Source organism: Mauremys reevesii, linkage group 25 (genome assembly GCF_016161935.1).
Source record: "Mauremys reevesii isolate NIE-2019 linkage group 25, ASM1616193v1, whole genome shotgun sequence".
Taxonomy (NCBI): domain Eukaryota; kingdom Metazoa; phylum Chordata; order Testudines; family Geoemydidae; genus Mauremys; species Mauremys reevesii.
In genome coordinates this window covers 18,112,093-18,130,241 of record NC_052647.1, presented here as the reverse complement: position 1 = coordinate 18,130,241, position 18,149 = coordinate 18,112,093, and the positions used below count along the sequence as shown (strand labels likewise).

At 45.9% G+C, this 18,149-nt stretch overlaps 1 protein-coding gene across 6 annotated transcripts in view; it reads right to left on the bottom strand.

The window, feature by feature from the left end:
• SLC4A8 (solute carrier family 4 member 8) overlaps positions 1-18,149 on the bottom strand; it is a 64,040-nt gene that overhangs the window by 28,951 nt on the left and 16,940 nt on the right. For all 6 annotated transcript variants that reach the window (XM_039514620.1, XM_039514617.1, XM_039514618.1 and 3 more), the window contains 4 exons: positions 8,522-8,603; positions 4,371-4,508; positions 2,844-2,979; positions 1,637-1,797 (listed from right to left, as the gene is read on the bottom strand). In XM_039514620.1, coding sequence (XP_039370554.1) covers positions 1,637-1,797; positions 2,844-2,979; positions 4,371-4,508; positions 8,522-8,603 — 517 coding nt within the window. The remainder of the gene's footprint in view (positions 1-1,636; positions 1,798-2,843; positions 2,980-4,370; positions 4,509-8,521; positions 8,604-18,149) is intronic.

Sequence of the window (18,149 nt, the reverse complement as noted above, 5' to 3'; positions counted from 1 at the left end):
CTTTTACTCAGACAGCTAACTCAAGCAGAGCTAGCACACGTCTGTCTAACCGTGCAGAGAAGCACACTCCCAGCTGCTGTGTACACATATCCTTTGTCTTTCCAAAGGGAGTTTTCTTTGCTAAAAAGTCTCTGCAAAATGATTATTCACTGCTTAGCTAATGCAGTTATTATTCCCCATTCTCAGTAATGCAGTTTTCTTTCCTGATTGCATTGCTCTACACATTTAACCAAATTATAACCAGTCTATAACTGGCTTCCCTGAGATTTCTTGGATAATTGACTGTAACTGGCAGTGCTCGGGGAGGAACGTGCTAAGAACGGACCTGACATCACCAGACCTTGAAAGAGTTTGAATGGAGACCTGCCAGTCAAAAATAATTTCTACAAAGCTGCTTTCTCAATTACCCTCCATTATCTCCTCAGCAGAAATGTATTATGGCCCTCTGCCAAAGGAACCCTAGCTTTGAAAGTTAGGTCTTGTCTACATATTGCAAAATAAAGTAGGGACTGAATATGAAGTGAAATAGCTATTTTTTATGGACACGCCTATTCCACAGTAAGGTTTTATCTACATGGGGAGTTATTCCAAACTGACTATTCTGATTTATTCTGAATTGTCTCAATTCACTTTGGAAATGGATTAAGGTAATGCGGAATTAGGATTTGTCCACATATGAAAACCAATCCAAAATAAGATTGGGGCATGAATTTAAAGAGGATTAACTACTCCTGATTCTCTCCATGTGTGGATGCTCTTACCCCAGAGTAAGAATGCAACATTCTGAATTATTTATAATGTACTTATCTTAATCCAAACTATTTGGATTAAACTAATAGAAGTGTCCACTCATGGCATCAATCAGGAATAGTTATTACACTTTAAATTTATACCTTACTTTATTCCGGATTAATTTTCATGTGTATGCAAATGCTAAGAGTGCCTTTTTGCAGTTTAGCTTAATCCATTTTCAAAGATGATTAAATTAAACCAGATACAAGCACCCTTGGTGTGGAGTAAAAGTGTCCGCATGGGGAGTTAGAATAGCTAGCCTGCCATAGCTATTCTGGACTGTTTTCCTATGTAAATAACCCCTTAAAGAATTTGCATAGTTCACACAGATTCCCACGTCTTAAAACAGAATAAACTAAGGTGAATTATTTGTAACAAGTAGTTTATTCAATGGATTTTACCTCTTTTTCTGACCCCAAATGGTCCAGACATACACTTGTAGAACAACAATAGCATGTTAACCTATTAGACTCATTTCTGTTATCTGAAGTTATTCTCCAAATTATTTCTCTGAATAATTGTAGATCTGTAAAACATGAGAGAATCTGATATTTGAAAGGTGCGCTCTTTTGATTGTCACATGGTCTGTTTCTGGACCTTGATTGGATGAATGTAATCAGGATTTCAGGGTGGAAAAATCATGGTTCCAAATCTAAAGTTCGGTTTCTGTGCATATTCTAATGTATTTGCTTAACATTTTCTGTTTTGATGACATCCCTACCGAGGATTTTGCAGGAACAAACATGGTGCAAAGGGAATTTATTTTGTTCAATAAATGCACAAGGATATTCCCCGAAGCTTTTTTCTCTGACATGACGCAACGGATCGCTCAGTAAAGCAGTACCTGCAATTTCCTCGATGCTGTTGGCACACATATCCAGAAGGACAGTCCCATTCATGATGCAACTCCTCAGCTCAAAGAGGCTGTGTAATGAAAGTGTCGCTACATAGGGCTTGCTCCAGCGTTCTCCTCCGTCCTCCACATCCTCCTCGAACTTCAGCCACCTGGAAGCATGGCAAACCAAACACAAATAAATACCGGCAGCGACCAGTTCCGGTGAAAAGACTCTTAAGCAGGTGTTGCAGAGATACAAAGCTGTGTATGAAATCTACCCCATAGACATTCGGTAACTCAATTAACGGTTCAAAGCTGGAGAAGGGAAGAGGATCAAGTGCACATTTTGTTTTTTAAGCAGCTGATGCAAAAATTTCCACCAGCTCTAATAATGTGCTGAAGGGTCTATTTTATATTTATTTTACATAAGGCACATCAGCTGCTGGGATTGGACGACGGGGGATGGGTCACTCGATGGTTGCCCTGTTCTGTTCATGTTCTTTGAAGCATCAGGCATTAGCCACTGTCAGATGAAAGGATACTGGGCTAGATGGACCATTGGTCTGATCTAGTATGGCCATTCTCATCTTCTTAGTATAGTGCACAAATGCCTCATAATCTTTAAAGCATTTGTCCTCGCAACACCCATGCCTTTCTATCTCATATGGTGCCCATTATCCTAGTATGTAAGCACCTCTCAGTCTTTAATGTATTTAGCCTCTCAAGCCCCTGTGATGCAGGGCATCGCTACCGTCCCCATTTTACAGATGGGAAACTGAGGCAGAAAGAGACTAAGTGACTTGCCCAAGGTCACACAGCAAGCCTGTCTCAGAGCAGGGACATGAACCTGGGTGTCCCATGTGCCCGGGCTAACACACTGATCACTGGACCGTCTCGCCTCCCCATGTCTGTACATCAACATGCCTGCCTTTGATTCTTCCACATGCTGTTATTACATAGGAGGTGCCTGAAAAAGCAGAGGTGCTGTGCTATATACAAGGGATCTGCATCATATCTTCCTCCCCCACCTCTTTACCAAGTCACACTCTGGAAGTGACAGACTATGAAAGCCCTGTCTAGCAGCAGCATCTCTTCTTCCAGCAGGTGGTATCATTGGGCAGCACTTCAAGGAAATGGTACCAGAAACATAGCCTGATGGGAGGTCAGGAAAACATTCAGTTTCATTGAGCCGGAGGAGTATATAGCTGTGTGTCACCTGGCTGTTTCCTTCCATTCGGCATCTTCTCCTTCTTTCACACAGATTTCATCCAGCTCCGTGAACAAATCGTGGGGAACGTGCTCCTCGTCCTCCTCCATACCAAGGATAAACTGAACTCGCTGAGACGGGGTGTCTAATTAACAAACAGTTAAAGAGGCATCTGCTGTGACCAGGTTACGCCATTAAAGAAATGCCACATTTTAGAGGAAGAGGTTGCTCATTGTTACATGTATCAAATAGAAACATCACGCCAAAGATGCTTGGTTTCAAACCGACCCACATGTCAGAAGCCAAATATAAAATTCATAGGCACCCACCAGTGGCCCAGCCAATCAGCTTCTCTCCCTCCCCACCCCCCCAGCACCTCCTGCCCACCACGGATCAGCTGTTCAGCAGTGTGCAGAAGGTGCTGAGGGGAGAAGGTTTTTAAGAACAGGTTAGACAAACACCTGGCAGGGTATATGTGGTCCTGCCTCATTATGAGGGCCTGGACTTCATGGCCTCTCGAGGTCCCTTCAAGTCCTACCTTTCTGTGATTCTATTATTTATAAAGGTATTTTGCAGATTAAAAATCCCCCAAAGAAAAGAACAGAGCGAAAAAGTAAAAACGAATCATGAAATAACAAGACCGTTCCCAGTTTTCACTTGGATAACTTTGCTTGTATGCTTCATGTTTCTCTTCCACCTTTCCTCTGTCTTGTCTATTTCAACCGAAAGCTCCTTTATGAGAGGGATCGTTGCTTGCTATGTGTCTGCATCACACCTAGCATAATGGGGCCCCGATCCTCGTAGGGGGCCTCTGGGTGCTTCCCCTACAAATAATAAATGCTGATCATAAACTGAATTACTAGGAGTAAATTCTTGGCCCTCATGAAGCGAACGGCAAAAGCTCCCAGTCACTTCAGCGGAGCCAGAATTTCCCCTCTTAATTTCATACACGTTAACTAGCACAAGTTTGGCTCTAACTATTTCAGAGCGAATAAAAAACTCAGATGTTGCTTTCACTGGGGTGAGATTGGGCAATGAACTTTCAATGTCCAGTGCCCTGTGTTATCCCAGGAAGAGCAATGCCAGGCAATTTACCAACACTTGTGGTGGATACTCCATCCCTGATAACTTTTAAATCAAGACTCTGTGTTTTTCTAACTAATCTGCTCTAAGAATTCTTTTGGAGAAGGTCTCTTGCCTATGTTATTATAATAATAATTGGAGATACACCTATCTCCTAGAACTGGAAGGGACCTCGAAAAGTCATCAAGTCCAGCCCCCTGCCTTCACTAGCAGGACCAAGTACTGATTTTTGCCCCAGATCCCTAAGGGGCTCCCTCAAGGATTGAACTCACAACCCTGGGTTTAGCAGGCTAATGCTCAAACCAGGTCACGCTAGATCATCATGGTCCCTTCTGGCATTGGAATCGATGGATCTACTAAAAAATATTTACTCCCGTTACTTACATAAGTTATGCTTCCATCATTAAACGCACGCTATGTTCCCATCGTACATTAGCCTGAGGTGTTATTTACCATGAGATTCCTGCTCTTCTTCTTGAATGGATCCCTTCGCCCGGTCTCGTTTCCTATGTTTCTGGCCATGATTCCTGTGATGTCTGTGGCTTTGTCTCACCAAAGGCATCCGTACCCCAACGTACAGCGTTCTGTGCCCTGCAACAAAGCGGAAGCATATTAGTCTGTGTCACTCTTAGCCCCACAGTGCCTGTCAAGATGAATGGTGCCCATGGTGCAACACTGCTGTTCATATAGCTGTGTTTCATAACTTATAATGTTCAAAGTCAGTAAAAAAAAAATCACTTAGGTCAGTGTTTCTCAAACTGGGGTATAGAATCATAGACTATTAGGGTCAGAAGGGACCTCAGGAGGTCATCTAGTCCAACCCCCTGCTCAAAGCAGGACCAATCCCCAGATTTTTACCCCAGTTCCCTAAATGGCCCCCTCAAGGCTTGAACTCACAACCCTGGGTTTAGCAGGCCAGTGCTCAAACCACTGAGCTATCCCTCCCCCCATATGTGAGGGTACTCCAGGTGATCTGCAGGCCCAGCTGATCTCCCCCTCCCCCTCCCCCTCCCCCTCCCAGAGCCTCCTGCATGCTCGGGAACAGCTGTTCAGCAGCGAGCAGGAGGCACTGGGAAGGAGGGGGAGGAGGGGAGACCGGGCCCGCTCGGAGGAGGGGGCGGAAAGAGGCGGGGAAGAGGAGGGTCAAGGGTTGAGCGGGGGTGGGAAAAGGTGGGGCAGCGGTGGGGACTTGGGAGAAGGGATGGAGTAGGGGCAGGGCCTGGGATTGAGCAGGGAGCTTGAGGCTCCACAAAAAAATGTAAATCAAAATGGGGGTCCTCGGGTTGCTAATGTGTAGGGGGTCCTCCTTCCTGCTTAGATAAAAAAGCTTCATTTGCTTTCTTTCTTCTTCTGAATGCTGCCCCAGAGGGGCGTTTTCTTCTTTCACTCATGACTGCTGTTCTGTGCCAGCTACAGAGGCTCTCAACACTCAATTGAAGGGGACAAATAAGCAGGCTGGTAGCAGGGCCTGAGTGAGGGATGACATCAGCGTCTTAAGGGCCTAACTGGCTCTGACTACTTCAGTTGGCTGCCTGTTCTCCTCAAGTGGGTTCAGAGAAGCAGCAGGAGACAGGAAGCTCCCTGAGAAGCTGGTGTGAATCAGTCCAGGCTCCTGGGGGTGCTGGAGAGGTTCCTCCTCCTCTCTCTCCCTGCAGCTCCTGCCGCTTTCTGTTAGTCCCTCTCACCTTTTCTCCTGCCTGCCTGTTATGGCTCTTGTGCCCTCCTTCCTCCAGCACAGCACTCCACCATCCCAGGGGTGGCCCCAGGCCCCAGCATGCCATGCGCGTGCTTGGGGCGGCAAGCCGCGGGGGGCACTCTGCCGGTCGCCGGGAGGGCAGCAGGCAGGGTGCCTTCGGCGGCATGCCTGCGGAGGGTCCTCTGGTCCCGCAGCTTCGGTGGACCTCCCGCAGGCATGCCTGCAGAGGGTCCACTGGCATGCCTGCGGAGGGTCCACTGGAGCCGCGGGACCAGAGGACCCTCTGCAGGCACGCCTGCGGGAGGTCCACCGGCGCCACGGGACCGGCGAGCAGCAGAGCACCCCCCGCGGCATGACGCCATGCTTGGGGCGGCGAAATGTCTAGAGCCGCCCCTGCACCATCCCTGTGCATCTAGAGCAGAGAGATTACATATGCACCAGCAGCAGACACAATTTTCTACACTCTGGGTCCTAGTGGCACCCCCCCACACACAGTCTGGCACCTGAGGCGGCTGCCTCAGTTCACCTTATGGTAAGGCCAGCTCTGTATTCTCTCAACTGTCAGTCAGATATCTGCAAAGCAGCCATTTTTGCAGGGCCCCTTAAAGGTCATGGACTTGTTCTATTTTAGCTCTGACACATCTGGTTTATTTTATTATTATAAAGTTTCAAAAACAAGGCAGCGGCTTGATTTAAAAAGCCCCTAAGAAGGAAACAAACCTCTTTGCAATTTACAACTTTAATAGGACAATGTTCCGGACAGTTCATTAAGCAGAGGCAGAAGGTAATTATTTTCAAAGCTTGCATAAGGCATAGCACAAGAGGAGATCAAGCCAATCTCCTGATGATAAACTATTAGACAAATCATAGCCAGACACCTTAAGCATTCAGATTATTCCAGTGGCCTATCAAAGCTGGGTTTTTCTATCTGCTGGACTGAAAAAATATGCTGATGAGTCATCCCACCCGTCTCCTATATCTAATGTTGTTTCCTCTGGAGGTTTTTTTTGTTCCTTTATTTATAATTTTTTTTTAAAATGTGAAAAATGTCTGCTGCCTCTCATTACTAATTTAAGCCCATTTCGCCAGAATTGAACCTGAAATTTAATGAGATTCTCTGGCCTCTGTTATGCAGGCCGTCAGATTTGGTCATCATAGTTGTCCCTCTTCTGGCTTTGAAATCTGTAAAAGCGGGGACAGAGGATGAAGCAAGAATCAAAAGGCCGGGTTATATGTTGCCCTGTATTTTGTGTCATCACCGGCACCAGTGCAAGGCAAGTGCAAAAATCTTTAGGCCAGGCGTGTTGAAGACACAGCCTGTATGATGCATCTCCTTGGCCTGAACAACACAGGCAGAGTCAACAGAACCTACGTGCTCTCTCTCTTCTTTTCTAAATATGTTTTGAGCCCTCAGAAGGGTTGGTCTTTACTCAAAACATAGGACACGGCATGGAGGCAGTGCAGCACACGGAGCAATGTCGTCGGAGATTTGTCCACTTTGTCAGCTGGATATTCTCTCCCTTTGGCTGCTTGCTTCACATTCTTGGCTGTTTTTCCCCCACATTCTTTCTCCTTTCCCTCTTCCACCCGGCCCTATTCCCCCCCCTGCATCCCCTCTCCCTTCCCTCGTGTCTCTATTAGGTAATCCCCTCCAAAAAAACTCTCCACCCCTTAAAAATCAAAATTGATGGTATTAACATGCCATTTGCAACCCATCACCGTAATCACTCCCACCAGGCCTACCCTATAAATGTGCATCAGTATAAGTACTTTGCTCAGGGGTGTGAAAAATCCATGCCCCTGAATGACACAGTTGTACCAACCTAACCCCCAGTGTAGACAGAGCCATGTCACGGAGGTGGATTAGCTACGCTGATGGGAGAAGCTCTTCCATCTGCATAGTAACTTTTTCACTGAGGCACCGATGCAGTGTTTTAAGTGTAGACATGCTCTTATACCCTTTTCTCCTCTCCTTAGCCGGTCTCTGCACCTCCGTCCATTGCTCTAAGTTTGTATAGGACTTAACACAACGGGCCCGCATGCTCGGTTGATCCCTACGCACGACCAAAATAATCATCACAATTAAAAACTCACAGCAATTAACGGAATGTCCGATACAATGTGGCATTCTGTGCAAATAGGAACTGCTTAGCATTTGTGGGTAAACTAACTGGGTTCCTATTTGTTGCTTTCCTTTGGGAGCTTCTCAGTAGAAGGCTCCCTGGCAGGGTTTGCACGCCACGGCTGAACAGCTTGTGAGGAGGAACACATTTTATTCATGGATAACTGGCCAGCAGAAACAGGGCTCATTTTGTCAAATGACAAATCACGGACGACACACATATTGCCCAGATCTGCTCTCAAGTCCCACTGCTTCTCTTTAGCACGAGGCCAGTTAATGGGCAGGAGTCTCATGTTCACTAAAACCCCTTTGCACTGCCCGACTGATGGGCATGAGACTCTTTTACAGCCCAGGCATCTTTGTGCATTTTGTCTTCCGACTCATACAAAAACGTAACGCTGCTGAATGAGCAATGCAAAGGTCAACTGTATCCAAAGGGCCTGATTCTCTGTTGTTCTGTCCTCGTGCTGCCATTTACGGCAGTGGGTGTAAGATGCTGCCAAGCCCGATTGGTGACAGTTTACACCTCGCTTTGCACTGGTGTAAGCGACTGCACCATGGAACACCAGGCCTCAGGTGTGTAAGGAAAAGTAACTCACGGCGCTAATGGGTGGGCAATCCAATCGCAAAGAGACGGATGGAAGTTGAGTTATGGCCAATCATTTATCTGATCTGGAACTTTATTAGCCAAGAAGTACATTTACTCCAGGTTCCATCTAGCTAGACGTTAATGATGTACTAGAAAAACTGAAAAATATAGTTATCAGCTGCAGCCTTCGACCTTACCTTCCAGCTCTTCTTTCTCATAATGAATATTAACGACATTACTGGTCCCACCTTGATCCACCACCGCCTCTTCGTCGACTCTCTGTTTAAAAACAAAACATAAATGTGCAACTAGATAGAAGCAATTTCCTATTTTACTCACTGTGCACAAGATTTTCAAAAAGAACACATAGAATGGAACACACAGACAGGAGATATTTATACATACAGAGAACATGAAAAGGTGGAAGTATGCATAACAACAGGAAAAGTCTAATCAATTGAGATGAGCTATCATCACCAGGAGGAAAAAAAACTTTTTGAAGTGATAATTAAGATGACCCTTAGAAGGTGTGAGGAGATTTTCAAAGTGACTTAGGAGGAGAGCGGGGTGCTATTTATCAACCAAAATTCCTTGGGGGTGAAAAAAATGCAGATTTGGTGGCATCGAAACATTTCATGAATACGTGGCAATTCTGCCAAAAAAAATTCAGTCGAAAACTAAAAAAAAAAAATTCCAAAAAAACAGTCTTTCCATTTCAAAATGTCCTTTCCTTTATTTTATTTTTTTTTACAATTGAAACATTTCAAAAAGGCTCAAATTAGAAATGAAACATTTTGTTCCATCCAAAATGATTTTTTCAACTTTTATCTTACCCAACATTTTGTTTTCAGTTCAACCCCAAATTTTTTTTATTTTTTTTTATTTTTTCAGAATTGCCAGTGCATCAAAAGATCCAATATTGGCACAGGTCCACTTAGGAGCACAGCAGGGGATTCTCAAAAGCAGTGTTGGCTTAACTCTGCTCCCACCGGTAAAACTTCAACCACGTGTCTTCCTATGTGTTTGTACAGCACCTAACACAATGCAACCCCAATCCTTACTGGGACCAGCAGAACTCTTGAAGAAGCAAGGACCTCAGTGAAAGGCTGTTATTTAAATATCAACAACATAATGGATCGCAGTATTGCAAACTCTCAAGATTTCGTTACGAGTCTTGAGATATTTGGTGGTTTTCTTAAAGCCCTAGCACAAGGGTAGGCAACCTATGACACGCGTGCCAAAGGCAGCACGCGAGCTGATTTTCAGTGGCACTCACACTGCCCGGGTCCTGGCCACTGGTCCGGGGGGCTCTGCGTTTTAATTTAATTTTAAATGAAGCTTCTTAAACATTTTAAAAACCTTATTTACTTTATATACAACAATAGTTTAGTTCTATATTATAGACTTATAGAAAGAGACCTTCTAAAAACGTATTACTGGCACGCGAAACCTTAAAGGAGAGTGAATAAATGAAGACTCGGCCCACCACTTCTGAAAGGTTGCCGACCCCTGTCCTATCGACTGGAGTCATGAGATTCCCATGCAATCACAGCGTTCTTTTTTTAAAAGCCCTTATAATTACAAAAAAAAAGCTCAAAAATGGGAGGCAATTGTACCCTAAAAGTTAAGAAAAACACAAGATAAATAAATTGATCCCAATCCTTTGGAGGCGAAGGGGTAAAGCTCATGATTTTTAACCCAACCTCAAGCCTTGTCTATACCCAGAAGTTGTACCACTTTAACTATACCAGTATAGTTAAAGCAATAAAGCTCCTCTAGTGTGGAAGCAGGTATACCGGTATGAGTGAGCTTATACTGGTATAGTTTATTCCCACAGGGGAAGGGGAATAAGTTATGCTGGTATAAAGCACCTTTAAATTGGTATAACTGTGTCCACACTAGGGGCTTGGCTACACTTACAAGTTGCAGCGCTGGGAGTTACAGCGCTGCTCATGCAGCTGTGTAAGGGCCAGCGCTGGAGTGTGGCCACACTGACAGCTACCAGCGCTGCAGTGTGGCCACACTTGCAGCACTTTCCAGCGCTGTATTGAGAGGTGCATTGTGGGCAGCTATCCCACAGAACACCTGGCGCTGAGTATTGTGGGAAGGGGAAGGAAGTGTGCGGGTCATTCCGCTTCCTGTTTGCCAGCGCCCCGTGGTGCATCGCTTCACATCCCAGCATTCATTCCGGCAGCGTTTGGCGCCATTGTGAGTGTCTTTCTGTTACTCTCTGTGAATCGCGATTTCTGTGGCAAATGGAGCCCGATCTGCTGAGGACTCTGCTGATGAGTGTCACCAGCACAACACGTTTGGCAGTCGAGCTATTCCTTCAGCTCCAAAGTGACAGTGAGGAGTCCGGCGATGATATCAATATGGATTTGTCTGCGCGTGTGACACTAGAGTGCTTGCGGCATTCACGGAAATGCTCAGCACCGTTGCGCTAAACAAGCACTGAGTGGTGGGATCACATCGTCATGGAAGTCTGGGATGACGAGCAGTGGCTGCAGAACTTTCGTATGAGAAAAGCCACTTTCATGGGACTGTGTGCTGAGCTCGCCCCACTCTGCGGCGCAAGGACACAAGATTGAGAGCTGCCCTGACGGTGGAAAAGCGGGTGGCTATTGCAATCTGGAAGATGGCAAATCCAGACAGCTACCGGTCGGTCGGGAACCAGTTTGGTGTGGGAAAGTCGACCGTGGGAATCGTTTTGATGCAAGTTTGCAAGGCAATTAATCGCATCCTGCTAAGAAAGACCGTGACTCTGGGAGCGTGCAGGACATTGTGGATGGCTTTGCACAAATGGGTTTCCCTAACTGTGGAGGCGATAGATGGGACGCATATTCCTATTCTGGCCCCACCTGGCATCACGTTAATCGTAAGGGTATTTCTCTATGGTTCTCCAGGCGCTTGTGGATCACCGCGGGCGTTTCATTGACATTTACACAGGCTGGCCTGGAAAGGTGCATGATGCACGCATCTTTCGGAACAGTGGCCTGTTCAGGAAGATGCAGGCAGGGACTTTTTTCCCAGACAGGAAGATCACAGTAGGGGATGTCGAAATGCCCACTGTGATCCTTTACTGCCTTGGCTCATGAAACCCTATACAGGGAAGCTTGACAGGAGCAAGGACCGGTTCAACTACAGGCTGAGCCGGTGCAGAATGACTGTGGAGTGTGCTTTTGGGCGTTTAAAGGCTCGCTGGAGATGTTTGTATGGGAAGCTAGACTTGGGGAAAGCAGCATCCCCGGTTATAAGCGCTTGCTGTACCCTCCATAATATTTGTGAAGGGAAGGGTGAAACATTCAGTGAGGCATGGACCACCGAGGTTCAAGTCCTGGAGGCTGAATATGCACAGCCAGAGAGCAGGGCTAATAGAGAGGCCCAGCACAGGGCTTCAAGGATTAGGGATGCCTTGAGGGAAGAATTTGAGGCTGAAAGCCAACAGTAATGTTTGCTGCCTTGCATGGGAGTGAATTGCACTGCTTACACTGTTATTCTATTATCCATAATAATAATATGATTTGCAGTGCCTCTTTCTTTACTGGGCTAAGGTGTCTTTCACTATCTGCTATAATAAAGACTGTTTTCAAAGCCAAGAATTGTTTTATTGAAAAGAAAAAAACTTCCTTGACAGACAGACAGACACACAACATTTCATTAACACAAGAGGGCAAGGGTGTGGGTTGGTGAACTGTACAGTCACAAGTTTGCATATGCCATGTCTGGATTGCTGTTTAATGAATCCTGCACTTCAGGGTGCATATACTGCATGGTGATGGGGTTGAATGCAGAGGGTAAGGGTGGTGGTAGGTATCAGGGCTGGTTGGGGAACGTACAGGTGTTGGAGGCAGCTGGTGGTGGTAAGAGCCTGGATGCTGGGGAAAGGTGGTTGGAGCTGACATTGGGGCACAAGGCACAAAGGACGGGCGGGTGGGGAGTAGCACGGTAGTGCTCTGCTTGCATGGCAACGAGTGACTCTATAGACTCGCGCTCCAGGATGCTTAGCAGCCGCTCCGTGCTTTTCCTCTTGGCCACTGCATTTCTCTGGTCCTGCTTTCTTTCTCTCGCCACTCCTTCAATTCTTTTCTCTCTGTAGCAGAGTGCTGAAGAACAGTTTTCAGCATGTCCTCTTTGCTCTTTCGGGGATTTTTTCTCAAATTTTGAAGCCTCTGTGATGTTGAACATCTGGGCAGTCCAGTCAAGGTCACTGTACACACAGAAATGACAACATTTAACACGGGCAGCATTGTATCCACTATCTCCAGACATGAATTGTTACACTGAGGAGTTCTCACTTGCAAGTTCTCACTTGCATTCTTTATCCCAAAAGGAAAACACAACAGAAGCCACGAAATGGTGAGTGAGGAGTGGGGCTTGAGTGAGAGGAGCTGGTTGCTTGGGTAATCTGGAGTGCTAGAGGGGTTGAGTGAAGATGCAGATGCAGGGGTGATCTTATCTCCTATCTCTTCACTAAAGAGTCTCCCAACATTTTCACAGGACTTAATCCTGGAAGATGTTTCAGTCACTAGGGAACAGCGGGGGGCTCTTTTAGAGCAATGTGGATTCCGCCCGGGACCCTATGCGGCGTGCCTGTGTTCAGAAATGGTCCCCCCCCCCCTGGCCGAAGAGTGGCGCGGACGCGTCACCGTCACTGGGACAAGGGACACAGTGGCTCTGCCTATAAACCTGCGCAGGCATATTGCCCACGCTCTGGATGAAGCTTTTGCTGAGATAACTGAAGCAGATTACGCGACGTGATAGACCACATCAACGGGCTATTCCACATCTAGACGCTGCCATGCATGCATCCATAACCCCCCTTCCTCTCCAGAAACATTTCCACCCAGAAAATAAAAGCCGCTTACCGGTACACCGCTCCTCTGCCTGTCCTTCTGCAACTGCTGGCTGCTGCTGCGATTGGGTACTTTCCTCCTGGCTTGAGAAGAGCTCCTGGCTGCATGCCTCCAGGGAATCTGCGGTTTCTTCCCCATCCCAGGAGCTTCACTCGCGGTTTCCTCTCCCCGCAGCCTCCTCCTCCTCCTGTCCCCAGCCTGCTCAGAAGTGTCCATCGTTACCCTGGGATTGGCAGTGGGGTCACCCCAAGTATGTTGTCCATCTCCACGTAAAACGGCAGGTCGTGGGGCGGATCCGGATCTGCGATTCCCTCTCGGGCTTTGTAATAGGCACTCCGCAGCTCTTTAACTTTCACCCTGCATTGTAGTGCGTCCGTTGATGGCCCCTATCCAGCATGTCCCTTGATATCTGCTCAAAGATATCGTAATTCGCGCAGCTGTGCCTGAACAGACGCCTCACCCCAAACACTGATGAGGTCCTGCAATTCACCTGTGCTCCATGCTGGGGCTCGTTTGCCGCGGGGAGGCATGGTTACCTGTAACCTGTAACTGATTAACTGATTGCACTCCACACCTGGCTGCAGCAAACAGGAAGGAGATTTTTAAATTTCCCGGGGCATTTAAAGGGCGGGTCACCTGAGGCAAGAGCAGTAGAGTGCAAACTGATGTGCAGAGTGGCTGAACAGGACTTCTGGGATAGCTCCTTATTCCCTGGAGGACAGGTACAGCGCTGGTGAGTGTCCACACCTGCTGAGCAGCGCTGGTGTCACCAGCGCTGCACTCTTATACCCCAACCCGGATGGGTTTTCAGCCAGCGCTGCAACCAGGGAGTTGCAGCGCTGGTGGAAAGCCTCCACCAGCGCTGCAACTTGTAAGTGTAGCCAAGCCCTAGGACTATATTGGTAAAAATGAACAAACAAACAAAAAACACATAGAAGGTGACATAATCTATGATTCTATGATTCTATGACAACACACACTGACCAGTGGGTTACACATGCAGTAATTCCCAAAATGATTCAGGCCAGAGAAAAGGTTTATTTCTCAATATCACAGGAGACAAGCTACTGAAGCTTAGCAGCAACCAATACGTACACACAAGAGTCCTTCTTGCTTTTCCCTGTCATCAGTGTGGCGGAAAGGGGTGACCAAAGAAGCAAAGACCGCCTGCATTTCGGACCTATGCTGCAGTTATGGCTTAATACCAGCGCCTTCTGGAAAAACTTGATAATATTTTGTCCCTCTCCTCATGATACATTTCTGCTATTGATTGTTAAGACTCTTTCAACAGGGGAAAAATACACCACAGTATCCTTATTTTTTCTCTCTAGGAAGGTCAGTTGTGCAAACGAATGGAGTAAAAATCTGTTGTAGACAGAATTTCCCAGAAGAAAAGCAAAACCTTTTCACCTGTAAAGGAGGACTCTGTGGTGCAATAGTGATCACTCTTTATTTTGCATTTGTTTCAGAATTTATCTAATTCCCTTAGCTTACATAAGACATTGAGGATCTTTTATAGTTGCCTTCTGGTGTTCTTGCGTTTTTAGGGTTTATGTTTGCAAGTTCTTCGCTTTAATCACAATGACTAGAAACTCCATTTTTAAAAAAAGAGCTGAGATTTTCACATAATCACTAATTCCAGCTAATTCCAGGAGCTGAAGCTTTAAGAAAAAACATTGAAAATCAATACAACTGCAAGAGTTGGTAATGCTGCTTTATGGAAGCAGGAAAACTACAATGAACGTAGCTTATACATGTTAATTGGCTCGAATCAAACAAGAACACTTAGCTCGATTTAAAAACATATGTTATGTCAACATCCATAGTGCACTACCTTGTAAATGGAGAAGTAATTAACACCTCCATCTGCTTCCGAAGGGATACACAGAAGCAGCTCCTTTCATTTTCACACACTCTCACCACACTCCTCCACCCTTTTATCCCTGAATTGGAATTTTTTTCCTGCATGCCTTTCTGGGTGGCTAGCCCTTTAAAACTGGCAGCAGCAAACAAATCACTCAGCTCTGAACCGGCCAGTCTGGCTGATGTTTGCTGCATCTCACTCTCTATCAGAGGATAGGGGAGCACATTCTCCCAGTCCAGTCTGGACATGCAGGTGCAGCACACTGGGCATGCATGGATTCTGTGACAAAATACACTCTGTAATTGGGACCCTTGGAAAGAACAAAGTCTAGAGACTCCTGCAACTTGCGTGGGGTGCCCCAAACAGATTTGCAACATCTAACAGGGGACAGGCAGCTGGAACAAGTCAACTTTTTACCATAAAAATCCTCCCCAGGTCCTTAGACCACAAGCTCTTTGGGGCAAGGATGGTCCCTTACTGGACTAGCACAATGGGGCCTAGATCTTGGTCAGGGCCGCTGGATGCAACCGTATTAACAAGAAGGAGAATAGGGGAGGATTGAGGGATCCAGAAGCAAACAGCTGAACAGACAGGGTGTGGCAGAGGGAGGGATAGCTCAGTGGTTTGAGCATTAGCCTACTAAACCCAGGGTTGAGAGCTCAATCCTTGAGAGGGCCATTTAGGGATCTGGGGCAAAATCAGAACTTGGTCCTGCTAGTGAAAATAGGGGACTAGACTTGATGACCTTTCAAGGTTCCCTTCCAGCAATATGAGATAGGTTTAGCTCCATATTATAAGGTAAGCAGGAGCTGTGCTGTCTGGGGCATTACCTGAGAACAGAGGGTCTATTGTAACCTAGTGGTGATCATGTGTTACAGGCTCCTTTCTGTGTCTGATCCACAGAGCATATAAGCCTGCAATGGTCCTAGCTTTAGCTCAAGTTATAATAGCTGATGCTTTTTTAGCTCGGAAGGTCTCCAGTTCAAACCCGGCCAAAATGGAGGCTAACACGTTATGCTTAAATTTTGCATATTAACACGGACCCGAGTCATGTTGATGTTTTGAATGTGCTGGAGTTTCGTTAAAAAGAGAATTAGAACTCCACAGAAAAAGACCTTAAATTGGAATTGTCAGCGTGGGTTGTGTCCGGGGTTCGTTTGTTTGTTTGTTTCTCTTTTGCATTATTATTTCAAACGAGCAATGTTGCTTGTAAATAAGCAACATTAATTCCTAGGAGAATCCTAGCTATGGTGACTAAAAATAACAGGAAACAGCTGAAATACCAGAGGTGGTTCCAGTCGGGGAACGAGAATTAATGCTTAGTAGCCCCACAAGTTCCAATTTCAGAGTAAACTTGTTACTACTTTGTTGCAAGAAAGCAAATTGGTCCTATTCTGCAGAATTAATTGACGTTACCTAGCAGCGGGCTTATTATTGCAAGACCTGTTGGCTTTCCATTTCCTAATTACTCCTGTAACTATCTCTGCCTCTGTCTGTCCCTTCTTAGCAACAGTCACCCAGATCGCCTCTGGCAAGGTTTCAGACAGGCATGGAACCACCCCAGACAGTAAGCGGCTTCATTTCTGAGACATCATACAGATCCTGATTAGTATGTGTCTTATCTGGACCTTCTTAAAGGTAGCAAATAAAAGCAGTAGCCCCACACTCCTGCTGAAAAACTATATGTAATGCAAATTTAAACTCTTCAGCACAGGTTGTTTTTCACAGAAGGCCTTTCAGTGGCATTGCCTGCCCTTTGTATTCCTGCCTGAGCTAGCATTTGGGAAGACGCAAGGTGGGAGAGGCTTACTGTGCTCAGGACTGTGGATATCATGTTTATGTAGCCCATTCAGTTACATCACCCACATATTCAAGTATCAGGGGGGTAACAGAAACACATATTCAGGGATGTCTATTGCATGCTGACCAAAACATGCCAGCTTTGAAAGCACAGAGTGGATGAAATAATCCATGTGACATACACTACACATCAGCCGATCATGGAAATACTACAGCGACCTGCACACCACACATCAATGCATTGCACCCTTTTATGAATCCAGTGCAACTTAACTAACGAAGCAGATACCATGCAACAGCCACTAAGGCTGCTAAAATAGTCTGCATTAACGCTGCATCATGTGGCTTCGGCGAACCCTTTGCCCTATATTTGCTAATGAAAAAAAATCACTATTTCTGGGAGTTAAAACAACAGTGGTTGCCATTTAAAAATCAATATTTGCCACCTGATACCACAGGGTCAATATATGTATTTACTTTCTTAGTTCTAAGAGGAAATGGTGGTAATGTAGGATAGTACAGTGTGGTAGCTGTTGGAAAATATTGACTTGGGGCCAACTCAGAGGTGAATCAAAGGAAATCTAACTGGATATAATTCGCACCTTTTTCCAACCCCTTCCATGTGTAACTTAGATCAGTTTGGACCCCCTTACACTGAGGTAGACTAAATGTGTGAAATTCAGAGGTGATGTATAAAACATTGGTGAGTGAGTGTTAATCTAAAGCCAGATCTACACTAGAAATTTTTGCTGGTAAAGTAATGTCTACAGGGGTGTGTTTTGTGGGTGGGTAGGTTTTTTGGTTCGGGGGGATAGGGAGGGGGTTTGCCACATTTCTATACCAGCAAAAGCCCTACTGTAGACGCAGTTATACCAGCATAAAAGTGCTTTGGTCCATATAGCCTATTTTGTTCAGGGACCCAGTACAAACTACACAAGCAAAATAATGTTTTGCCAGAATTATTATTGTTTAATAGCTGTATTACTGTAGCACCTATGAGCCCCAGTCATGAACCAGGACCCCCACCGTGCTAGGTCCAGTACGAACATCAAACAAAAGCATGGTCCTTGTCTCAAACAGCTTACAATCTAAGGCCTGGTCTACACTAGTAGGGGGAGATCGATCTAAGTTATGCAACTTCAGCTACGTGAATAACGTGGCTGAAGTCAACGTACTTAGATCTACTTACCGCGGTGTCTTCACTGCGGTAAGTCGAAGGCTGATGATCTCCCATCAGCTCCACCTGCACCTCTCGCCCTGGTGGAGTACCGGAGTCGATGGGAGAGCGCTCAGCAGTCGATTTATAGT